The sequence below is a fragment of the Tribolium castaneum genome, chromosome 4 (genome assembly GCF_031307605.1).
Source record: "Tribolium castaneum strain GA2 chromosome 4, icTriCast1.1, whole genome shotgun sequence".
In the NCBI taxonomy this organism is placed as follows: domain Eukaryota; kingdom Metazoa; phylum Arthropoda; class Insecta; order Coleoptera; family Tenebrionidae; genus Tribolium; species Tribolium castaneum.
Window position 1 is genome coordinate 9,520,506 of NC_087397.1, and position 22,969 is coordinate 9,543,474.

The 22,969-nt window shown below is 32.9% G+C and overlaps 8 protein-coding genes and 1 long non-coding RNA gene across 23 annotated transcripts in view; 3 read left to right on the forward strand and 6 right to left on the reverse strand.

The window, feature by feature from the left end:
* rdgA (retinal degeneration A) overlaps window positions 1-8,351 on the reverse strand; it is a 94,497-nt gene extending 86,146 nt beyond the window's left edge. For 2 of the 11 annotated variants that reach the window (XM_015985131.2, XM_064356080.1), the window contains exon 1: window positions 6,301-6,399. Coding sequence is in view for 9 of the 11 variants with exons in the window: in XM_064356081.1 (XP_064212151.1) it covers window positions 6,301-6,399; window positions 8,133-8,170 (137 nt within the window). In the remaining 2 variants the exon portion in view is untranslated. The other 9 variants (XM_064356081.1, XM_064356085.1, XM_064356087.1 and 6 more) reach the window with 9 other exon arrangements.
* On the forward strand, window positions 846-3,893 carry LOC107398837 (adhesion G-protein coupled receptor G2). Its single transcript, XM_064356093.1, has 2 exons — window positions 846-1,272; window positions 1,495-3,893. The coding sequence occupies exons 1-2, from the start codon at window positions 1,227-1,229 to the stop codon at window positions 3,432-3,434; spliced, it is 1,986 nt and encodes a 661-aa protein (XP_064212163.1). The 5' UTR covers window positions 846-1,226; the 3' UTR covers window positions 3,435-3,893.
* Window positions 8,352-8,595: 244 nt separating the features above from the next.
* Rbm13 (RNA-binding motif protein 13) lies at window positions 8,596-10,500 on the reverse strand. The gene is made up of 8 exons (XM_967222.3): window positions 10,344-10,500; window positions 10,246-10,292; window positions 10,054-10,197; window positions 9,821-10,003; window positions 9,642-9,771; window positions 8,951-9,115; window positions 8,825-8,899; window positions 8,596-8,770 (listed from the first exon to the last, which is right to left on the reverse strand). Exons 1-8 carry the CDS (start codon window positions 10,356-10,358, stop codon window positions 8,624-8,626), a joined length of 906 nt encoding a protein of 301 aa, XP_972315.1. The 5' UTR covers window positions 10,359-10,500; the 3' UTR covers window positions 8,596-8,623.
* A 116-nt stretch (window positions 10,501-10,616) lies between these two features.
* On the forward strand, window positions 10,617-11,695 carry EMC10 (ER membrane protein complex subunit 10). The gene is made up of 5 exons (XM_967168.4): window positions 10,617-10,799; window positions 10,848-11,111; window positions 11,163-11,347; window positions 11,399-11,495; window positions 11,544-11,695. Exons 1-5 carry the CDS (start codon window positions 10,743-10,745, stop codon window positions 11,637-11,639), a joined length of 699 nt encoding a protein of 232 aa, XP_972261.1. The 5' UTR covers window positions 10,617-10,742; the 3' UTR covers window positions 11,640-11,695.
* On the reverse strand, window positions 11,644-12,623 carry CRIF (CR6-interacting factor). The gene is made up of 3 exons (XM_967114.4): window positions 12,441-12,623; window positions 11,960-12,390; window positions 11,644-11,909 (listed from the first exon to the last, which is right to left on the reverse strand). Exons 1-3 carry the CDS (start codon window positions 12,562-12,564, stop codon window positions 11,688-11,690), a joined length of 777 nt encoding a protein of 258 aa, XP_972207.1. The 5' UTR covers window positions 12,565-12,623; the 3' UTR covers window positions 11,644-11,687.
* A 38-nt stretch (window positions 12,624-12,661) lies between these two features.
* LOC660863 (peroxisome biogenesis factor 10) lies at window positions 12,662-13,739 on the reverse strand. Its single transcript, XM_967062.4, has 3 exons — window positions 13,358-13,739; window positions 13,067-13,309; window positions 12,662-13,017 (listed from the first exon to the last, which is right to left on the reverse strand). The coding sequence occupies exons 1-3, from the start codon at window positions 13,619-13,621 to the stop codon at window positions 12,679-12,681; spliced, it is 846 nt and encodes a 281-aa protein (XP_972155.1). The 5' UTR covers window positions 13,622-13,739; the 3' UTR covers window positions 12,662-12,678.
* Window positions 13,740-14,177: 438 nt separating this feature from the next.
* Window positions 14,178-16,436, forward strand: Ugalt (UDP-galactose transporter). Its single transcript, XM_015985134.2, has 6 exons — window positions 14,178-14,385; window positions 14,436-14,506; window positions 14,551-14,679; window positions 15,268-15,482; window positions 15,530-16,165; window positions 16,220-16,436. The coding sequence occupies exons 2-6, from the start codon at window positions 14,491-14,493 to the stop codon at window positions 16,223-16,225; spliced, it is 1,002 nt and encodes a 333-aa protein (XP_015840620.1). The 5' UTR covers window positions 14,178-14,385; window positions 14,436-14,490; the 3' UTR covers window positions 16,226-16,436.
* A 36-nt stretch (window positions 16,437-16,472) lies between these two features.
* On the reverse strand, window positions 16,473-22,856 carry LOC660758 (uncharacterized protein). 5 transcript variants are annotated; one of them, XM_008203080.3, is made up of 6 exons: window positions 22,597-22,856; window positions 21,263-21,323; window positions 20,772-20,862; window positions 20,209-20,453; window positions 17,070-17,469; window positions 16,473-16,785 (listed from the first exon to the last, which is right to left on the reverse strand). In XM_008203080.3, the coding sequence occupies exons 2-6, from the start codon at window positions 21,317-21,319 to the stop codon at window positions 16,613-16,615; spliced, it is 966 nt and encodes a 321-aa protein (XP_008201302.1). In that variant the 5' UTR covers window positions 21,320-21,323; window positions 22,597-22,856; the 3' UTR covers window positions 16,473-16,612. The 5 variants fall into 5 exon arrangements, with proteins under 5 accessions (XP_008201302.1, XP_008201303.1, XP_008201304.1 ...); XM_008203081.3 differs by lacking the exon at window positions 22,597-22,856 and adding an exon at window positions 22,461-22,590; XM_008203082.3 differs by lacking the exon at window positions 21,263-21,323.
* On the reverse strand, window positions 17,659-20,202 carry LOC135265838 (uncharacterized). Its single transcript, XR_010333668.1, has 2 exons — window positions 19,262-20,202; window positions 17,659-19,075 (listed from the first exon to the last, which is right to left on the reverse strand). It is a non-coding gene; the product is annotated as an uncharacterized LOC135265838 (long non-coding RNA).
* Window positions 22,857-22,969: the final 113 nt, after the last annotated feature.

The following is a 22,969-nucleotide window of genomic DNA, read 5'->3' on the forward strand; positions in this document are numbered from 1 at the left end:
ACTTGAAGTAGTTATTATATTGCTAAACTTTAGCATAAATAAATAAACAAAATAAAAGTACTAGGTATTCTTTATTCTTGTATCACTTTTGCGCAATATTTCGTAAAAGTTCGCCAATGGGCAACCAGATGGACATTCCAAATATCAATTAATTGCTGGGATAAAATAGTACATATATTATTATCAGAGTTTTATAAAACGCCTTATTACTTACTATTATCGCACAATAGGTTTTAGGATACGACGAGTTTGTAGAAAGAGTGCTCTAAAGAATTAAGTTTGACAACAAACCTTCTAAAATAATTGTAACATTTAAGCAATTTTTTCTACTTTGCCATATTTTTTCCATGGTAATTATTACATAAGTAGTGATAATTTTTAACTATATGCACTATTTATTTTGATTTAGAAATTTTTTAATAGCAACAAAAATTAGTGCTAATAATTCCTGGATGTCCAATGGAGAATCAACTTAAAATTTTCATTGCCTTTATTTATCTACACAAACAGTGAGTCCAATTCAAAAAAAAATCGACATCACACAACACTTACTTGGGTTTTATTGATTCATCAACGGCCAATTTTTGTTAGTTGACAATGTGGACAATAAAAAATACGTTGAAAACATAAAAAAAAATTGTTTCAGTTTTAATATTCACTATTGTATTCTTCTTTGATGTAAATTATAATAATAAAACGAATAAGCACTTGTGGGCATATGTTTGATTAATTGATTATGTAGTCGTAAAGATCTGAAAATGTAGTTAAACCATTTGATAACACCTGTAATATAAGTAACTCTCATCAAATCAGACATTCAGTTGTAAACTGTTGTAGCTGTTACAGTAATGGAATTGACTAGTTTTATGTTTTTGGTCATTATTTTAAAACAAAATGTTGGGAGTACAGATGAGGCAAGTTTTTTTTTATATTCAATTTCTCACAAATACATTTCATTAAGATAAACTTAATATCAAAGATCAAATTAAATGGAACAAAAAAAATGCCAGAAACTAATATGTAACAATTTTTTTATTTTTTTTATTTTTGTAAAATTATTGACACGTTTTTTGGTTATTGCGCAAATATTACAATGGTAAAGAAAACGTAAAATATTCGTCTAAACTCATCAACTTGCCACTTTTTTTTCATGTGTTGTGCATAAACTACTTATCTCTTTCTTATAGAATCAAGTTTCTTTAAAAAATAATATTAGCCCTCCCGACATGGTTAGAAATTTCTTAACGAACATGGATGGCAAAACCGTTTCAGGTAATTATTACATACTGTTTATTATTGTCCATTTTGTAGAATTGCTTCCGTATTACGATTTTTTTAAGTCGTTTAACATTCATATATAAAATCTCTTGCTTTATTAAATTCGTTTCTAGGCTTTCTACAATTTATTTTTGGCTTTCTTGAATTACATTTACTGCTTTATTAGAAGTTTCATCCGGTAACTTACTTAATACCTACTTTTATTTAATAACTCAGATAAATTAACTGGGACAACCATATCAGGTGGGCTTGAAATACCACCACAAACGTGTCCTAGCAATAAGTTGGGGATTTATTACCTCTTCCCATTTTATAAATGGCCGGAAACCCAAGCTGGAGCTTGGGCAACACCCCAAGGCACCGTTTGTCTTCACGAAAACTACACTCCGGTCAGAAGACATTGCTCGGAAGAAGCTATTTGGGAAGATCCAGATGCTGAGAGATGTGCGGAAGTTAATGTCAATGATATAACTAACCAACTGTTTGAATTACTTCGGGAAAATTCACCAGAAGCGATCAACATTCTTGTTGAACTAACAGCAAAAAATCAAGAATGTTTTATACCATTTGACATCTACCTCATTTCAAAAATCTTAGATAAAGCAAGTGAAGATAGTGAAATTGCGGAGAATCCTGACAATTTTACCGGAGTTATTAGCAATCTTATGGACTTTGAGAGAGAAATACTAAATGTTGCGCAACAACTTCTGAATTGTACTGACAATATTTTGTACAGTTTTGACAAACTGCTCTTTAAAACACAAAATACGAACATCACGCAATCTAAACTATTTGTCAGAGCTGTACAGGTAGCCAACAATGTAGTAGGAGCAATGATCAAAAGCAAAAACACCACCAGTTTTGATCATTTCCAATTTTTTCCATTAGACAATGTTAACCAACTACAGGACGAAGATTTTGAAATTGCTTTTATAGTACCTCAAAATTTTGCAAAAAAACACTATTACATTTCATTGTTTTACAACGACAATCTTTTCAATCAAAATGAAACCGTCACTTTGGGAAGTTGGATTCTCAGTATTTTAATTCCAGAAACTAGAAATGACGCGAATTCGAGGATACAAATTTATTTCAAAGAATTTAACAAATATGTAAACCACTCGTGCAATCACTGGAAATACGGTAACGACGAAAATTTCATAGCAAGACCGGGAAAATGGAAATTTGATAGTGTTGCTACAAAATTCAAAAAAGAGCATTACATTTGTGAAGTAGACCACACTACGCATTTCGGAATGTTAGTATCAGGAACGGTGCCTGAAAATTTTATTTTGGACTTGATCACCATTTTCGGCTCGATTTTATCGATAATCGGGATTATTGTAATTGTACTAACTGCAATATTGTTCGAGAAGTGGAGAAACGAAATGAGTCGAAAAATTGTAATCAACGTTTCCATATGTTTGCTACTTTTGATAATTTTGTTTATTATATCGGACCGCGTTAATAACGGTAAAGGTTGTATTACGATTGGAATTTTGTTGCATTACATGGTAATTGCCCAATTTTGTTGGAGCTTAGCGGTGTCTTATTCAAGTTATCGCAGGTATTACATGGTGTTTAATAATGTGACACATATTGTAAAATTTTGTGTTTTTTCATGGGGGATTCCTTTAATTATTATTGTAATAACTGCAACCATTAATATTGAAACTTATGATAAATCTCCGGATGAAGAATCCTCTCAGATATGTTACCCAAAGGGCATTTACCTCAAGTTAGGAGTGTGCTTACCGATGGCCATCATATTAACCATAAACTTGATCATTTATTTATTCATAATAAAAAATCTGACTGTGACGACACTTAACTTAAGAAAACATGTCGCTAAAAAATCCTACAACAAGCAAAAAGTCTTGGTTTTGTTGTTCTTCATGATGGGCATGTCTTGGATTTTTGGGGTCTTAGTAGCTTTCACCGACAATATAATTTTCCTTTACATTTTTTGTACCACTGCGACTTTACACGGTTTTGTCATTTTTATTTTCTACATCGTGGACTCCAGCGAAATTAAACAACAATGGAAAGTTGCGATTAATAAAATAATACCGAAAAAATTATCAGCCACTTTGAGTTCCAAAAGTCAAAGTACTGACATCGTGTCCGAATCTGTAGCTGGATCATTTAAATATTAAGTCTCACCTGTCTTCCTCTTCTCCTTCTTCCTCCGTCTCTTCGTCATTGTCGTCACCATTGGTGCAACAATTTTCTTCAGGAACTTTTAAGGTGTCGGTGGACATTTTTGCCGTTGTCAACACTTAAGAGCACGATCGTCAGTGATACTGAATGATTTTATATTATGAAAAAAACACATCGCGGTTGTCCTTGTACGTACTAACTTAAACAAGATTAAGACCCTTAATGCCATCTAAATTCTAAATCTTGTTAAAGTGTGATGGTCATCGTAAGTATTCCATGATTAGTTCAACACTGTTTCGCTGCAGCAAATTAATCGAACGCAAATGTAAAAGTAATGTAAATATTATGTTTTAGATAGTTGATTGGCATTTTAAGTTTAATAGCTAAGATAAACTTTGCAAATTATGAATGTACTTACCTACATACGTAAATAAATTGTGTTCCTCTTACCACAACGAGAAGTGTTTTTTTATAATGTTCAAGAATAGATAAGTGTTAAATTTTAACAATGGCTGAAAATTTATCTAAATGCTTCACTGTTCATAAAATACATGGTACTTAGCAGATACAATAAAAAATTCTTTTCATTATTGATCATGAATTACTATAATTACTATAAAACCGCAAATTGCTTTTGTAATTTATTTCAGACAAAAAAGTGTACTCTAAAACGAGCCTACGTTGTGAGTCTATTAAAAGGTTCTTTTGTCTGTATCACAAAAACTAATAATCACACAGAAATCCAAGTATGCCATTAAATACTTATATTTTTCTCTATCTATGTGATTTTTTTCCGATTTTTCCTACAATTCCTTATAATTAAAATCAAGTAATTAATTAACTAATTAGTTTGAAGTCGCTGTACAAAAAATACGTAAAAAGACTGATCTAGCTCCCAAAAAAATTAATTAAATAAAAATTAAACATTAAGCAAAGTAAATTTCGGACTAATGACAAATTTTTACGTATTTTATTCACAAAATATCATTTAAACATGGTTTAAATTATTTAAAAGTTCCAATATTTGTAATTAATTAATACTTATTATAACAAATTGTGGAAAAATTCAGAAAAAATTCACATTTTAAAAATAATATGCTCCATTTCACATACCTATTACATTTTTATTATGTCTCAAAGCAATGATATATTTCGAACACGAAAATATTTCCCCAGGCACAACAGCTGATGCTTTGATACTATAAAAAGCTCTTTTCATTATTGATCATTAATTAGTATAATTTAAAAATTACAAAACCGCAAATTGGTTTTGTAATTTATTTCAAACAAAAAAGTTCCTCCATAGATCTTTGTTCATTATTTATTTTGTTTCTTAAAAAAACTCCGCAATTACGTCAATAAATAATAACAAAATTTGCCCACAATTTGCTTTTAATTAAAGGCACGTTTAACTCTGCAGATTACCTGCGTATAAAATTGTTTTAGTTAATTTTTATAGAAACAACATAATTTTAAAATTTTTAATCGACTAAATTTATTATCTACAAACAATATTCATATTATTACGACTATTCAAAAGACCTCACATTAGATATTATATATATTATATATTATATATTATATATATTAATTATATATATTATATATAATTAACTAGTAATTAAGTTAATGGGTGATTAGGTAAATCTTATCTTTTTTGCATCTTGAATTACATTAATAATGTACCTGTTATAAACTATGAACCTAATATTATTACCTATTATGTGTTGAAACAGAATAAGCTATTCATTTCACGATCACACCAATCAGCCTAACTAAATATAAAATCAATAAAAATTATTTCCTACGTACAAAAATTACATCTAAATCGGGCCCTTGTTCAGGTTTGCATGAGAACAACGACGTAACGAAAGAAGGTTCCCTAATGAAAATTGGCCCTTGAAAATGCACCACACTGTCTATTTTTCCGGTAGGTACATCAAAAAACCTTAAGAGACGAAGTCGCAACAAAACTCAATTAATCAGAGGACAAACCTCTTCATTTCCCATCTTGCAACGATTACTTATCTCACAGATTATATTTTTTGTTGGTGAAGTTTTATCCATATTCTTACACAACTATTGTGCCGTTCCGAAGAAACGCTTTAAAGTTTAAAATTCGTTAGCGAGTGTGTGCTGATGTGTGTGTTTCTGAAATGGATTTCCAGGGAGAAAAGGAGAAAACATTCCGGATTAAAAGGCTAGTCTGCGGTACTGTGGTTAGTCTTTTTTCGTTGGTAACGTTTTAAACCTTATTTTCAATATCTGAATCCTAGATTATAAACACTATTTTAAAACACATTTCCGATATTATTATTATTATTATTATAAAAAAGGCGAAGATATTATCATATTTTGTAGGATGTTTGAGTTTGAAACGGATCACCCACCTACCTACCTAAAAAATTTATTTAAATAAATGAATTATAGTATGACTATACTTTAAGTTTTGTATCTAATAGTATATAAAAAGTTTCTTAATGTTTAAATCGTCTCATTATTGTTGCTTTTTCTCGCAATGAATCGCTACTTTTATTCCCTGTTTTTTAAACTGGCCTACATTTGATTGAACGTTACGCTCTATCGCAATTTTCTCATCGTTATTAGATAATCTGGTAACGTAATATTTCACCGCAGAAACTGCGGCCCACCATCAAACTCAGCAATTCCAACAATTTGTAATTATGCAAATATCAAAATCAGTTTGTGTCCGATTCTGTTTTTGTGCGATTGCGGCTTCCTATTCAAGTGAAACCATAAAATAAAACCTCCTCTATCAATTTATAAATCCGATAGTCTGCATCGAAATTCTGTCACCGTTCATTTGACAAATATGATAGACATTGATAATCCAATACATACCGGTGCGACTCATACCATCGATGTCTCGTCAAACGAACAGGTGGATGCGCGTCCAAAGCACAAAATTTCCCACTTGGCACTTGACCACTCTCATTCATTCTGTAAATAAACGCAAAACACTGATTTAAAAATGCGGGAACTATTGACATTTTTAGAAAAAAAAATCAACAATAAAACTCCCGGTGTTTCTGCGGTTACGTGTGGAAAAAATCCGAGTACGGACCTGAGCGGCTACCCACAACATCTGCGGTTTGGTTCGTTGTCGGTTTATTACGCTCTGAAAAACTGTTGCATACACAAAACCGAACAGTGTGTCCAAATTACACAACACACCAAACATCCGGCTAATTTACCGGCACAGCACATGCTTTTACCGGAAGCCAAAAGTAAAAATTTTCGTCTAAATAACAACGTGAAAACAAAACAATTGGAAGAGAAGAACGGCTTAAGTCAATGAATTAGTCGACGGTGCGCGCGCAAGAAAACACGTGTAATTGTAAGTCATTAAGTGACTTACAAAAACCAAGCACAATTACTAAAGTATCATAATTTACGCTTCAATTGCAAAAAACTTTTGAGTGAGATTGAGAATTTTTTTCACAAAATGTTAGTTTTATGAAATAATATTTATAGAAAGAAAAACCGCTTCATATACCTTCTCATTCCATTCAAAATAGAATATCTGGGGCAAATGTCAAGGTCAGTTCTACGCTCAGCGTATTTTTATCAATTTTTAGTACCGTATCGATACTATCGTGTATCATCTTTTTAATTAGGCGAATATAGAATGGCAATGGTTCGAAGTGACTTGCCTTGGAACAATTTCTCATGAGCGTTACCTTTAAACATTTTGTTTATAACAAAAAATAATAACTGGTCTATACATTCAGGTGTGGGTTTTAAAAATAAAATTTTTGCAAAAATTGGTCTTGAAAGAAATTGCACTCACTTGACATTATCTCTTTATAATCATTCTCAAAATGCCATTGATTTTGCAGAAAGGAGACTTTCAAACGACCTTTATTAAGAAAAGAAAATTCTTGCAGTAGGTAGGTGATGCAAACATTTAAAATTTAAATCAAAGATTATTTCTGCATCTAGCTCCAGTTTTGTACTTAGCTGCGAAGGTTTCAAAAGTTATTATTATTTAAAAAAATGCAGGTGCCCGCACAATAAATTATTGTTCGATTTTTATGTAATGTGAAGTTGCTACATAAAGTTAAAACCATTGAATAAATTTTGTCATCTTGTCGTGACGATATAATAGCTTTGTTTTTATGACGGTTTAATTACACGTGTCGTTGATAACCACGAAAATTACATTTAATTGTATTTTATTATTTTGATACAAAGTTTCAGTTCATTACACGTTCCCAAGCATGTAATTTAAAAAAAATGTGTTGTCATCTAACATTTTATGCTTTCTAAATTTGGCAACAAATCGAGTGCAATAAAGCAAAGGTTCGTTTTATTTTAAATTTGCATTACCAAAAAAAAATCTACAAAAGCCCAATTAAGCTGTCCTTACGTGTAAAACAAGTACCATTCCAAAACTACATGTAAATGCACTTAAACTTGTCAATTGGAATAAGATAATTGATTTCGATGAGTTAAATAAAACGCGCTATAAGCACGAAATTCCTACTAATACAAGAGCGCGGAATGGGACGGTTCCAAAAATAAATAAACCTGAGATACTCGCACGTATTTTTGTTTTCCTCGTAAATTTAAAGGACAATTTTATTTTACGTTACCAAGCCGATTCGCAAACGCACTACAACTTTTAACTGAAACCAATATCGCCAATTCAGACGCCCACCAATTTTACTTACACATATTTGTGGCGTGATCCAAATATTAGAAACTTCATTTTATCACAAATAACAACACAATCACAAACACTTCTTCGACGGTCGGTGCTTTGGCGAGTGAGGATAAACAAAACCGCTTGGCCTGATCGAGTGTTTATGGTATTATTTAAACAGAGGTTGGCCGTCAGCCTTGGAACTTACCTGTATTTAAAAAACAATTAAGCCTAGTATTGAGAGAAATGTATTACTGTACCATGCATAATGGGCACTTTTATTGTTTCGTCGACATTAAAATGCAATAATACCGAATTGCGATACATTCGTGTTTGTTTACGAGTGTTCAACGGAAAAAACTATTTTGAAATGCAAATTTTGCTTGACGCAGGTTATTGCGTTTATTAAATCACACCTGGGAATAACTTTTTGACCAAGGAGTTACTCATCTTAATTTTCACGTTAATAGCCTTGAAATAAAACAACAATAAACTATACAAAAAATTTATTTATGAACATTAGTAAGTCGAAACATTTGCTGGTTCAGTTTCAAGTTCATACTCCACCGATACGTGCGGTCTCTGTAATTTCCTCTTAAATGGCGATTTTTCTTGCTTCTTTTTACTAGTTTTGTCCTTCTTGGAAGTGCTTGGCAATTGAATGTCCTGCAAAATTATTATAAACATAAAATAATAATTTTAAAATTTATCAGAACATACTTCAATATCTGATCCGTCAGACGACTCAAAACTACTATCAAGATCAACGGCTTCAGGTTGGCCACTATCACTATCCTGTAATCAAAAAATTTTATTTAAATTGGAAGTCGTGGGAAAATTAATTACCACTTCATTTTCACTTTCATCATCGGTGTCTGCTGGAACAAATTCACCTTCATCTTCACCTTCAATTTCCATTTCTTTTTCCGTCTCTTCAGTTTCGGATTCTACTTCATTTTCCCGCAGAGCGTCTTCAAAAGCAGTTTGAGGAATGTTGTACAAATCTTGATACTAAAATTATAATACAAGGATATTACCACCAATGTTTGTAAAAAATGCAAAAATGTAGGACTTTGCACTGTTTACAAAATTATTTTTGTCTTACTATTGACAATTTAACGCTCTATTTACCTCTATTTTTTAGTTTGCTATGTGTTAACAGTTTTACAAATAAAATATTTCTTGCTCTGAAAACTTAGGCCAAAGCCAGTAGATATACTATATAGTATATAGTATACTATATACTACTATATACTATATAGTATATACTATATAGTACTATATAGTATATCTACTGGCTTTGACTTAGGCGGAACAACTGCGCTCTCTGGCGACATGAACGCAACTATCGAAAACGAGAACGTTTTATTTGTATGACTTTTATATCCTAACTTTTAGATATCCGTAACACCAATGGTTGATAAAATTATCTTGGAAAAATTAATTTCACCAATTGTACTAACTTATTTAGCAAAATAAAAGATTAACAATCGGTATATTAAAACAGTGGTTCTGAATAAAAAATAAAATCACATACCACTCCCTTCTTCAATCTTTCCACCAACGTTTTTTCAACCCCTTTTTCTATTCTTGCAGCTATGAGTGCCTTCCTTTCCCTTATTTTCTCGCGTCTTTCTATATTACGCTGCAAGGGAACAATTAATTTCCTGAAATAAGCTTTTAATTTATTGCTTCCAAAAGTAAATATTAACTCACTGTCTCCTCAGTTTAAGTTTTCTCATGCGTATTAAATACTGGGTTATTTTAACGAAACGTTGTTTACATTTTGATTTGATAAAACCGGGCCAATACAACAAATTTTCATTGATTTGATGGATGGCCTTCTCAAAGTTTCGAGACAATTTTACTTTTTCCCATGTTTTCCGTGGAAATGCCGACCTATTAAAAAATTAAGTATAAACTAAACTAGAGATTAAATCACTTGAAACCTTTCAGCTGTCTTCATGTATAAATAAATGATGCCCTTTTCTTCCCGAACTGTGGCATATTGACTATTTGCCAAGGGGCAAGAAGATCGGTTACAGAGACCTGTTAAGTTGTATTCATTGCGGCAAAATCGTTGAGTTTTAGTGCTAGAAAAATGCAATTAGTGGTTAAAAAACAGTCGTTGAGACACTTACTTAACCTTGTGTGAACAAAATGATTTATTTATAATACTCCAAACAACCTAAAAAATTATTACGTCAAGGGGGCGTTAATTTAAGGAAAAAGGACTCACATCGTCGTGTTGCATTTTTAATAACTAATAATAATTAAGCAACAAATTCCTCAAATAACTTGAACTTGAATATAACCTCAAACTTGACACACGTGGAGAATGAAACTCATACACTAGAATTCTGATACACGTGAAAGATTTTTTGTTTTTAATTTCTGACACAATATGCAAAAAAAAATCCCAAGTTGTATAGATTAATTTTGTCTATAGTTGTGATCTTATCGCAATTTATTGTTAATAACAATAACATAATTTTGATGTACAATTAATTCTCGTGCAGCGGATTTTGAGTGTCAATCACAGGTGTCAATTTGACGTTTCGAAAATTTTGATAAATCAATTTTGGATTATTCGATTTTGATTTTGAGTTTATTTGTGATTGTGTTACAAAGTGTTAACATGTTAAAAATTCTCACATTGCCGTGTTTTTTATTTATTATCAGATCTAGTCTTGCTGTAAGTTAAATTAATTATTCATATTCTTTGAAAAACGATACGCCGTAGAGCAATTTGGAGCACGATGGTTGGGCCAATATTAAATTAGAGCATTGTCTAGTCCCTTCAGCAAGCCCTGTTTTTACCGAAAGGGGAAACATCACTATTCAAAGTTTGAGGTTAGGGCAAGCAATCGTCAAACAGAACCCCTTGACTGAACAAGAAAAAAATCAGTTAAGAGATTTGGCTGCTAAAAATCAGTTTTACCAAATCAGGTCAACAGTGGTCGCAAGCGATGGTGCAGAAAACACATTTTTATCCACCATTAAAGCTGTACTGTATCAAAATAATTTTTAAATCGTTTTATTCTAAAAAAAATTCTAGTGTATGCTGGCTGAGTCTGAACTGGATGATAAGCTGTCGGTGTCTTTAGATTATACGGGAAGGGTAATTGGTGTCACTCTTCTTATTGCATCAAGTTCAACATGTGAAGGGGCTTTTGTGCCTTTAAGTAAATTGAAACAGTTTACCACTCATGTTTATGTAAGACACAGTGATGTTGGACCTATGTAAGTGTTTCTCGCATCTTGGCGCTTTCAATTTAAATGTGTCTTTTTAAGACCTAATACACAATCGTACATTGAAAAACTTGAACGAGAAAAAGAGGCACGGGAAAGAGGCGAAGTCAAAGACAATAGATCAATTTTAGCAAAATACGTGAGTTCATATTAATTTATTACAGTAATTATTAATTAATATTTTTAGTGGATGTATATCGTGCCTGTTGTTATTTTGCTTATGGTTTCATCAATGGCAAACCCTGAAGCTGCTGCAGGGAACGGGGGCGGAGCAGGCAGATAAAAAATTGTTACGTAAATTTATTTATTTACTAATAGAGAAATAACAAAATTACTCCACTTCCGTGTCTTCTTTCTGATCCTTCTTTGCTTCTTTTTTAGACAACATTTTGTTCACCATGCTTTCTTCACGCGCTTTACGTTTCGCTTCTTTCATAGCTTTCTTCTGTTCTTTCTCTTTCTTCTCCAACAGTTCTTTGAATTTCTCATCTCTTGGATCCACTGTGTAGCCAAAGTGCATACGCACTTCCTCTATCAGACGTTCCTTGCGTTCCTAAAAAAACAACGAAACAAATGAGCATTTTTGAGTCAAGTCGTAGCAACCTTTGCAGCCGTGGCCTCCTTTTCTTTGGTGCGTATTCTGTTGTATAAATCTTGCTTCATCTGTTCCAACTTTTCCAACTTTTTGGCGATTTCTTCCTGCCTCAACCTAATTCTTTCATTCTTCTCTTGTCTTTGTTTGTGTGCTTCTTCCACTATTTGAGTGATAGTGTACGGAAATGCAACACGTTCGTATTCTTTTGCATTTTCCAATTCGTCCTTCACTGGCCAACATATCGATGGGTCAACACCACTTGCTTCACCGTATCTCCCATACGTTCTACGCATATATTTCAAAGTGCCGTGTTGCCAATGCTCAGGCTCAGGATATGGGTTTTTGTCAAATAAAATGTTACGATCAGAATTTTTTAATCTCGATTTGTTTCGCTTTCGTTCGATTTCCTCTTCTCGGGCTTTTAACTCCTCATCAACGACTTGAATTACAAATTAAACAAATAAGCAAGAGTAAAAAAGTGGTACAAACCACTGATGTCGGTTGATTCCGCTTCCAATTTTTCCAAATCAACGTTGGTTGATTTATTTCGGATAATGGGCAAAAGCCTCGTTTTGAACGTTGGTTGTAAAATTTGGAACGATTTTCGAAACATTTTTTCAATCCTAACCTGTAACGTCAGATAACGTAACCTAAAAACCACGTTACCAGAAAGTGTTTTATTGGTTGCATACCCTAACAAAAACAATTATTTAATTAACAATTTTATTTAGAAATAATTCTGTAACAAAATAATTCGACTTGGCAAAACAACTTCCCGGCAAATGGGACACACATGTTGATATTTCAAGCTATCACAAATACAGTCCCAACAAAATATGTGCCCACAGGGGGTTGCACACGGATTTTTCCTATTTTCTGCACATAAGACACACCCTTTTTTTGAAGTATCAACTTCGCTAATTAAATTCTCGGCAACATTACCGTTGTTTTTGGAAGACCATAATTGTTGAATTAAATTAAAAAGTATATAAAATAAAGATAAGTGTCCCAGTAATTTAAAGCTTTGAGTGAAAGTATCGTCTCTTAGCCATTCTCTTACCAACACCTAAAATCTGAATAATTTTACTCAGCCTTGATGAATAATTAAAGGTTACATATTTGATTGCTAATATCCTGTTTGAGATGTTGTAATACTTCCCCCCAATGTAAAAAAGCGAATGATGTATTCTCTTCAAAGTTGGTTTTTGTTCTTGGAGAAAAGTTAAAATTTTTATTAAAAGTGTCTTTGCTTGTTCGGTTAATTCACTCGAATGTTTAACTTTGTGAAGTAAGGAATTTATCAATCTATCATACATTGGTTCTCCCCCAATATACAACAACAACCAAAGCAATTCGGCCTAAAAACACTTCTTACACTCGTTCGTAATGATTCACAAAAATACTACTGTTTTAGATGGAATTGTATTGTCCTGACTGAATCTCAACGTTCCTGTATATTCTTCCCCTAATGTTTGTAAGTTACCTAGAGTTGTCATGAAATAATACCAGGCGTTGGTTAACGCTGGGATGATCCTTTGACTACTGTGGTAGTATCTAGTCCCAAATAATTTCAAAATAGCCTGGACATTGTCTTGCATTTCCCGAACGAAATTTTCGTCCCGTTGGGCACAACGCAAGACATCGGCCACACCAGCTTGAGAAAACTGCATTTTCTATAACAAAATCGTTCTACTATAATTAACGAGAATTATTAACAAAAAACAGCCCCATGACTATTAGACAAATTAAGGTTATGGTTATGTCAGATTGACATCTGTCAATAAAAAAATGACAATACATTGATTTAAGGTTATAATAATAATTAATTTTTATTACTGTTTGCATTAATAAGTGGTTTTATTTACAAATCTGGTTTATTGCTATCAAACCCCAAACCCTGTCTACCGCAGAATGTGAAGATGTTCTTGCTCTCCTGGTTTATAATTTATGATTATCTGTAATTATTATTTAAGTGAATCAAGTTTTACTAATAATAATTCATCATATTCGCAAGAAATGTATGAAATACTTTGTTATCATTCTTTAAAAAAACACAGTTTCCACTTCTACACTAATAATATGTTAAATATTAAAAATTGTTTGAATTTTTGTATTGCTAGGTACTCCCTGAATCCAGGGAAAATCTTTGAAAATGTTACGTTTTTGAAAACAGGGTAAAATCCTTGTAGTTGTGGCATGCAATAGTTTAAAACTGTGCGAATTTCAAACATGCAAATTTTGGCGCCATTTTCGATGACACCTACCGCTACCGCTTTGACGTGTCATGTCATCGTAAAATTGCTACAATTTTTAAATGAAATGTCTCGTATTTTACCTCTTATCTTTAATATCGCGTTACACAATTAATAATCGATTAGTTTAAGCCGATAATATAATAGATTTTTAATGCTTCGAACACATACCAGGAACTTAGGTTAGTTTAATTTTTCATTTCAGTTTTTTGAATGTTATCATTCGTTTCAGACTGATTCAACACTAATACACATTTTTATTACGATAGCTGACACTAGCCACAACTATGAAACATCCCTCAGGTACAATAATTGAATTAAAAGCCCGGTTTCAGCGAAATTTTTAGGTGACACGTCCAAAGCTCACATGCTGAAATATCTGAGCTTGTTTGTTTTAACCGTTCAAAATGCTTTATTAGGCCTCAGTATGCGATATGCTAGGACTAGGGATGGGGACATGTTCTTATCATCAACAGGTAATTACATAATTAATAAAAAAGACTGATTTTTATGTCATGCTTGGTCAAAGTGGCCTATGATTTCGAAATTAAGTTGGCAACATTAATCTACGGATGTCTGAAAGTTAGGATATGAAACGACGTACAAATAAAACGTTCCTGTCCTCGATAGTTACGTTAAAAGTCACCAGAGAGCGCCGTTGTTCCACTATCGTCTAAGTTTTCAGAAGAAATGGCTACATTTGTATAACGTTTAACACATAGCAAACAAAAAATACTGGCAGATAGAGCATTAAATTATCAATAGTAAAACATAATGCAAAAATTTTATCGTAAACTATATTTTCATTACCAATTTGCAAAATTGTAGTGGGCAGTTTTTTTCAGTCTATTAAGAGTAAAAATCCTGCAATTTTGTATCTTGTTTCATTTCCTAATTCATAATACTCCGTAATCATAACATAAAATATGATAGTTATAAATCACATTAGGAAATAATCTTCTAATCGCTCCTTGAATTTTACTACCTATTGATTATCGAATTGGCGATAAGCAAAATAAATGAATATTTTTAATTGCATCAAGTTAAGAATTAAATCCTTTTAGCTGTTCTTATGGCAGAGGTAGTGAAATTAGTGACTTGCTTAATAATCGTTTACGCCGAAAGTGGTGGAATCGTTCAACTTTTCGATGCAATCGACAAACAAATCATCAAACAGCCCATCGACACCTTAAAAGTGTGTGTCCCTTCGTTTGTATACGTCATACAAAATAATCTCCTTTATGTATCTGCGTCACATTTGGACGCAGCAACATATCAGGTCTGTATTTCCCGAAACCCTATCTAAATCTAATAATCCGTTTGAAGGTCACTTATCAATTGAAGATTCTAACAACGGCAATGTTTGCCGTCTTGATCCTAAAAAAAGAACTTTTGAAAACACAGTGGGTATCCTTGGTTTTGTTGGTCATTGGTGTAGTCCTTGTCCAACTGGCCCAAAGTCCGAACAGTGCACAAGTCCACACAGGGCCTAAACAGAACCGTTTCATTGGTTTTATGGCCGCTGTTTCGGCTTGTGTTCTTTCGGGCTTCGCTGGGGTTTTTTTCGAAAAAATGCTCAAAGGTAGTGATATAACGGTGTGGATGCGTAATGTGCAGTTAAGTGTTTGTTCCATTCCTTTTGCGCTAATTTCATGTTTTGCGTACGATGGGAATGTTATTTCCCAGCGAGGGATTTTTTTCGGATATGATAAGTTCGTCTGGTATCTTGTTTTGTTGCAAGCTTGTGGCGGGTTAATTGTTGCTGTTGTTGTTAAATTCGCGGATAATATTTTAAAAGGGTTCGCTACTTCCTTAGCTATTGTTATCTCATGTATCGCTTCTATCTATATCTTTGACTTCCAACTCACAGCGCAGTTTACGCTAGGAGCGGCTTTTGTGATTGGGTCCATATTTTTGTATGGACATACTCCGAAAAAAAGTACCCCAATGTCGGCGCATAAGGTATAAAGACAACCATAAGCGATTTATTTTTACTTATACATTTGAATTTTTTAGTCGTAATCTTATTTTAACGCTTGCAGCATCTCAATTTTTTATTATTAAGTTTCGTAAGCGGGCCATTTGTTATGTATTGTCTTTCTTATTTTATATACTTGTGATGTTCGTATTCTGATCTTATTGTATAATTTATTGAAGTAGTATTGACTTTCGTACTTAATTTAACCTCATAATGTTTAGTGCAATAAGTGAAAATAAAATATTTTTGTAAGTGTTTGTGCCTTTATTTTAACAAAATTAAAATCACATATTGGAATATAAGTTTATTGTTCACAAAAGTCAACAGTGTATTATTACATCATACTGGAATTAACAACAACCAGGGATAACAGTCATAAAAACCTAAAACAACTAATCGTAAAAACAATATCCAGTTCCATTGGATTTGACTTAATAAGCGAAGCACAGATCTTTATCATATTTCAACTTCTCCAAACTGGGATTACAGGCGTAATTAATCATAGGTGGGGGTCCACACATGAGTACAATGTTATCATTGCTTGGGGGGAAGAGATGGTCCTTGATCATATTTTCATTGATAAAGCCTGAACTGTATTTCCAATCTGTGAAAGGAAATTAGAACCCTGTTTTACCGACTTGGACTATAGCACAGACTTAAAATAGCATATAAAAAAACAAACAAATATTCTAGTAAACGAATTAAATTTAAATTATGTCTTTGATTCAAAACTGTCTTATAATAAGGAAGTTATGAATTTTTTAAGATTCTCTAAAATATGAACAGTGGAATGCGGTTCTGACCAAAATTATTTGCTTAAAAACCGACCTCGACAATATTTTTTCTACACCTTAGAACAGTTTTGAGTCTGGTATAATTAACACTTACTTTCTGGAGGTGTATCGAGAGTGTACCACAGTTCAAACTGATCTGGATGCTCCTTCGCCACTTCCTCCAGTTCCTTTCGAACCAAAATGTCTTTCTCAGTCTGATTTGCAAAAATCAGTTTTAGTTTTGTCTTATCACTTGGGTCTTTTGTGATGTGTCTGATAAGTTGTAGCATGGGTGTAATGCCAGTACCACCCGCAATCATAGAAACTTTGTTAACTGTAACGATTTGTGGTGGGTCTTTGCGTAGTTTTTTAATGGAAAAGGTCCCATGTCCTTGGTACTGTAACCGTCCAGATGGTCCTCTAACTTCGATGGTATCACCGATTTTCAAACTTTCGAGGTGTTGCGTCATTTTGCCCCCATCGGGAAATCGGGGGTGGACTTTTTTGAAGTACACCTAACGATTGAGTTAGCTATACAAGACGATAAAGAGACTATTTATAGTCCGGGACATTTCTATATGAGATACGTCATAGGGCATACGTTGACGCGAGACTATATAGAGCACAAAAACTAGATAAGAGCTCAAATTTAGGGAACTTGGTTGTTTGATGTGTTTGACAGATTACAAATGTAAACAATAATAAAAATTTAAATATTTCTTTATTGTAGTAAAGTACAGCAAAATGTACCAACTAGAACACTTAAAAACAAATGGAGAAACTTTCAAATGCTTTGAAGTACCGTTGCTGGATTACTGTTGAGGTTATGTTTGACCTTGGTATGACTGTCAGGTTTAAAGTTGAAATTTGCATTAAAAAGGCCATAAAAGCCTCGAAGTGCCTTTTAGGGTAGTCATTGTCATGTTCCAATTGCATGCCCCCTCTCTGCCACATCAGTAAAATTTGCCACAAAAGTTTTAAAAAACGACTTTAAACAACAAAAAAGGCCCTATTTTCATTAACAATGAGACATATCTCGCTGCATGCGGCACGACATAGGCCTCATAGGTCAATCTCATTGTGAGTGGTTTTCGCTGAGATCACTTTGAGAGGGTTTCACTCAGACTGACGTTGGCGGAAGGCTGAAACATGCCTCGCGACAAGTCTTTGCACCAACATTCGAAAACGCTGTCAATGGCTTAAAATGATGAAACTGTGTCAGTTTTTTTGTGTCTTTTGGGATTAGTCTTTGAGTCCTGTCGCGCCGCATGTAGCGAAGCAGATCTCATTGTGAATGGGTTCTTTAAGAAACAGTTTCAATGTACACCACAAGACATACACTGAGACGGCCTCATGCCTCATATCATGGCTTGTAATTGACAGCGTTTTATAGAATGATTTGGGATCATAATGCAGAGATTGTTGCGAGACAGGCAGGCAGGTCTCAAGCCTACTGCAGAAGTCGCTCTCAGTGAGTCCATGTCTTAGAGATGCAAGACCAATTTAGACCATTTACAGTGAGATTGGTGTCCGAGACCTACGTCATGCAGGAAGCCAAACTTCATCGTGAATGGACCCTTTTCAATGGGGGTGTGCTTTTTGAATAAATTTGAAATGGCCTTTTTGAAAAAAGCAGTTGTCTCTCTTTTATTCATCTATTCAACACGTTTGTATTCGATGCACTTACACCAATTTCATTATCAGTGTCTTGATTATCAGGCAAGGGCGAAGTGGAATTGGGGGCAACCCAGAAATAAAAACACTTTAATTTCCTTTATTAGTAGGCTATATTTTTTTTACAAGAGACTACTCTCAGATAGAGACGTACAAAAATGTAAACAAGAGTAAAAGTTGGTTTTTCGCAATATTTCACACTATTCTTCCACACGTCCACAGTAAAATCAGAAAGCGCTTCTTGTTATAAAGCCCTTATTATGTTTTTCGACGATGGCTGAGACTTTGTGACGTATTTGTTAAACGTAAGTTTTCAAATACCCCATGCCAGTGCAAAGGAGTTATATTAACAATTTTACGGGATTATTTTTAACTTTACACCCACTCTGCTTGAAACAAGAGTGGCTGCCAGGAAATAACGAACAAAGTGGACCCAAAAGGCTTCAGCTGCAAATTATAAACACTATCTGTGATTTTTTAAATAAATTTTTTAATAATTAATAAAAAACATGACAATATTAAGCTTTTCGATTTCGTTTGGTTTGAATTTTATATGAAAATAGAAAAGTTAACCCTCTACACCAGAAAAGACAAAAAACATAAAGAAAGTATCTGTAAATGTCGTGAACTTACTTTGAAGTAAACAGGGCTCTCCATCTATAACTCATAATTACTTGAACCGCAATTCCCATCATCAAAATGTGCAAAACTGCGATAAGTGAGGTTATGCAGTGATGCACTTTCTTTTCCAGTTTTTCACACAAAATATATCACAAATTGCACAAATCGTACAACCAGCGATAGTCAGTACTGTCAGTACTTCACAGCAGCTTTCTCCATCACAATCACTGACTGAAATTCTGTATTGTGCCATTCCCGTCTCATCATATAATCTGAGTAGTTGTTATATGACAAGTAATGTTTCTACCTTCAAAAATACTTGCGTAAATATGTTATTATCCCGTTAGTACACACTTTTAAAGCAGCCACTGGTTATATAGATTAAAATTATAACATTTCCTTTGTTATTGTGTTATTGTTTACATCAGTCAGCTGTTTACTGTCATTTTCTAATGCTACCAATTTAAAAAATGTCCCTGTTATTAAAGCTCAAGGACCATAGAATGAGAGAGAGAACATTTTTTGTTCACACAGACGCTGAATACACGTATAAATGTCAGAAAATTCAAATTTTTTATGTCCAAATAGAAATGTCCCGGACTGTATCTACGAGTTAAATAGTTAAATTCAAGAGTGACAAAATCACGAGTAGATAAACAAACTTTATCATAGTGTATAATAGATTTTTTTATAGCAGTTTAAAATGTTATTAACTCTTCATCGGAAAACTGTCAAACCAAAACTTAAAAAAATTGAAATTTTGTATTCAATTCTGATTTCTGCATTCTCATGCCATCTACTGGTGAAAAAGTATTAAGCGTATTTATAGCAACCTTAAGTTCCAATTATGAAAAATAGGGGCCTAAATCCTCCCTTTAAAGGTGCTATTTTATCTTCTCAAAAAAATGATAAAGAAACAGTTTAATTTTGCTGTAGGAAAAATATTTCATTTTGCTCACCTTGACCACTAAGTCAACAAATCCATGGTCATCGTCTGAAGATACGGGGGTGTATGACCGGATTATTAAGTCATCACCGATTTTTGCAGACAAATGAATATGTTGACCAATGGGAAGCCCCAAAACGTGCTCTTTTGTGGGCAACCCAAACCTAAATCTGCGGGTATCATGACTGATTTCTTCCTTTTCAATCAAAGGAAGCGAATATTTCGCTTGAGGGTCCTCAAGTAAAATCTTCTTTTTGCCTAGGGAAAACTTTGTTCAACTGATATTCAAAACAAAAAATAATGTAAACGATACCTGTACCAAACACCGGTATTTCAATCTCGACTTTCAATAAACTTGAGACACATAGCGTGAAAAAATTGAACGAAAAAATGTAAAATATGCCAAAAATGACCGTCGCAAAGTAAAAATTGAATCTCATATTTTACACACTTACATAATCTCAACCTAATCTAATCAGCGTCCAGGAATTTTTGTTTCAATTTTATGAACTGTTTTATGAATAGTACAGTCATCGCGTTTTGTTTATGTTTAAAGCACATGTTGAAGTGTTTTACCTTTTGATTTTGATGGTTTTGATGTTTTGTAGAAGTGATAAATTAATACACTTGTGATGATGACGCCGACCCCTAGGGCTATTGGTAGAACCTAAAAATAGCAAGTTCAGGTGTCAAAAGTGAAGAATAGTGCTGTAATTATTTGATTTAGCAAATGGAATGTCCAAGTACGTTATTTACGTTTAAAAATAACAGATGGTATTCATACAATAATAGATGGCGAGTAAAAATAAACCACCAAATCGTTTTCCGGGTCCTGGTTTAAACTCGATTTAAAATCCGACTTAGTGAAAGAAAAATAGCGCGGTAATGAGCCAAAAAAATGCTTCCAGTTTCTATAAATAAATGAGGCGAAATATCAAAGCGAAATCAATAAAAACAGGCATAAAATATGTATTCCCCTTTCAACATTTGTTAGTAAAACTTCAATCTAAATGTTAATAATGCCATTTTCGCAGTTAAAATTTTGCGCCACACGACTGTATAGTTACCAATTGGCGGTGGTTTTGAGGGACTCGGTTCAAAATATTGATTTTATTGTCAAGCATTTTTCTAAAAACAGAAACAAAAAATCAGTGGGTAAAACAATGGAGTTATTAGTAAATAACGATATTATAAATTTAAAACAAAAACTGGGGTTAATGTTTCCATAAATTCATCTATTATGGAAGGTTTGACGGACATTTATTCAGGTAAACAAGAACCTGTACCTGAAATCACTCTCTATAATAATTTAAAAAGTAGTTGAACGTGTTAACGCTGTAATTTATTATGCAGTTTATTCCTGCCTTCTGTGGGTAATAAAATACATACAAAAGGATAATTTACGACTAAGTAACAAGGTCCTAATTATCACTAAATATTATCCTTAAGCGTATTTTACAATAAGTGACTATAAATTTGTATATCACAGATTACAGTTATACCTATTTTTATTTTTAGGATATAAGGAAAACACAACATAATTAGGCATTTCTAAATAATTCTAAAAAAACTGAAAAATCAATGATTTACAGAGTGGTCCACAATTCTGAAGCTTAGTTGGTATGCCCATTGCGGTTTTAATCCAAGTCTGAATGCTAATTTTATCACAAAAATTCTTATCGCTTGAACAGCATTAGGCAATTTAATAGTCGGTAGGTAAATATTTTTTGATAAAAACTAATTACGAAATTTTGTTCGCTAAAGTGAACTGACAACAACTTGAGCAACTTATAATATCAAAATGATTATCAGATTTTTAATCAATAACATGCGAGCAAATATTTAAGCCGATTTTACAAAAAACTTAGTCACGGCATTAATGGCTACTTTTTTTGGTTCACGGGCTTTTTATTTAAACAAAATTGCATACCGAGCATTATTTGTTTTAAAACTAAATAAAAATGGTTTCGGTTATTAATAATCACATTACGATATTAATTAAACTCAAAGTTGGAACGAAAAACGACGCTATAACTTTTTTCGTGGTATTCCCTTAAATGGATGTTAATTTTGGGACAGACAATTAATTTGAACCAAATATCTAACACTGTGTGTTGAAAATATTTATTATTTGTATTTTCCAAAATTATAAAAGCAGAAAAGGGCCATAAAGTTATCTAATACGCCCCTGTCCTTTTTCTTTTACCAACTTAACCTCAATTTGTAATCCACTTAGCGATTCAATTTAACAATTTGAGACACTACCTGGTTTTTTTCTTCTTCCGGCATTGTCACCTCGTACTTTGAACAAAGTTGGTAACTGACCACACTATCAATAAACTACGCCTTCAGCCTTTATTCGACTGAATTATCATTACGTAAACTGCAAATAATCACTTACCCCACTCAATACGTTTGTCATCTTTGTTCTATAATAACTATTATGTAAAAATCTTTATCTCAAAAATGATATCACACCACCAAACACATGCCAGACGCGAACGAGAAGTATGTTCTGTTTCTGTTCAACAGAACGACCGGTGAATGCGCCCAAAAAATATTTTACTTTATATTTAGAAGGTTGTCTGGAGCTTTTAAATATGACTTGAAATCGTACACCTTGAAAGAACTCAATTTTTAACTAAACCTAAAACAAACAAACTACAAGTAAACAGTCAACAAATATTAATACAGTAACACTAACAAAACCAATTTTTTTTACAAAATCTGGCTTTGTAAAAATTAACATCAAGGATGGCTGTGCTTTTTTGAAA

Excerpts from the sequence above, each read along its gene's own strand:
- LOC107398837 (XM_064356093.1), top strand. The coding sequence starts at position 1,227 with ATGGTTAGAAATTTCTTAACGAACATGGATGGCAAAACCGTTTCAG. Across the intron at positions 1,273-1,494 it reads GGATGGCAAAACCGTTTCAG|ATAAATTAACTGGGACAACC; the intron begins GTAATTATTACA and ends TTAATAACTCAG.
- Rbm13 (XM_967222.3), bottom strand. Across the intron at positions 9,772-9,820 it reads AAACTTAAACTGAGGAGACA|GAAATTAATTGTTCCCTTGC; the intron begins GTGAGTTAATAT and ends AGCTTATTTCAG. Across the intron at positions 9,116-9,641 it reads AAAGATTGAAGAAGGGAGTG|TATCAAGATTTGTACAACAT; the intron begins GTATGTGATTTT and ends TTATAATTTTAG.
- EMC10 (XM_967168.4), top strand. The coding sequence starts at position 10,743 with ATGTTAAAAATTCTCACATTGCCGTGTTTTTTATTTATTATCAGATCT. Across the intron at positions 10,800-10,847 it reads TTATCAGATCTAGTCTTGCT|AGCAATTTGGAGCACGATGG; the intron begins GTAAGTTAAATT and ends GATACGCCGTAG. Across the intron at positions 11,496-11,543 it reads GATCAATTTTAGCAAAATAC|TGGATGTATATCGTGCCTGT; the intron begins GTGAGTTCATAT and ends TAATATTTTTAG.
- CRIF (XM_967114.4), bottom strand. The coding sequence starts at position 12,564 with ATGTTTCGAAAATCGTTCCAAATTTTACAACCAACGTTCAAAACGAGG. Across the intron at positions 12,391-12,440 it reads GGAATCAACCGACATCAGTG|TCGTTGATGAGGAGTTAAAA; the intron begins GTTTGTACCACT and ends TTGTAATTCAAG. Across the intron at positions 11,910-11,959 it reads AGGAGGCCACGGCTGCAAAG|GAACGCAAGGAACGTCTGAT; the intron begins GTTGCTACGACT and ends TTGTTTTTTTAG.
- LOC660863 (XM_967062.4), bottom strand. The coding sequence starts at position 13,621 with ATGCAGTTTTCTCAAGCTGGTGTGGCCGATGTCTTGCGTTGTGCCCAA. Across the intron at positions 13,310-13,357 it reads ATACAATTCCATCTAAAACA|GCCGAATTGCTTTGGTTGTT; the intron begins GTAGTATTTTTG and ends AAGTGTTTTTAG. Across the intron at positions 13,018-13,066 it reads GGATATTAGCAATCAAATAT|GTGTTGGTAAGAGAATGGCT; the intron begins GTAACCTTTAAT and ends TTCAGATTTTAG.
- Ugalt (XM_015985134.2), top strand. Across the intron at positions 14,680-15,267 it reads CATGTTCTTATCATCAACAG|CTGTTCTTATGGCAGAGGTA; the intron begins GTAATTACATAA and ends AAATCCTTTTAG. Across the intron at positions 15,483-15,529 it reads TGGACGCAGCAACATATCAG|GTCACTTATCAATTGAAGAT; the intron begins GTCTGTATTTCC and ends ATCCGTTTGAAG.
- LOC660758 (XM_008203080.3), bottom strand. The coding sequence starts at position 21,319 with ATGCTTGACAATAAAATCAATATTTTGAACCGAGTCCCTCAAAACCAC. Across the intron at positions 20,863-21,262 it reads CTCAAAACCACCGCCAATTG|GTTCTACCAATAGCCCTAGG; the intron begins GTAACTATACAG and ends TGCTATTTTTAG. Across the intron at positions 16,786-17,069 it reads TCTCGATACACCTCCAGAAA|ATTGGAAATACAGTTCAGGC; the intron begins GTAAGTGTTAAT and ends TTCCTTTCACAG.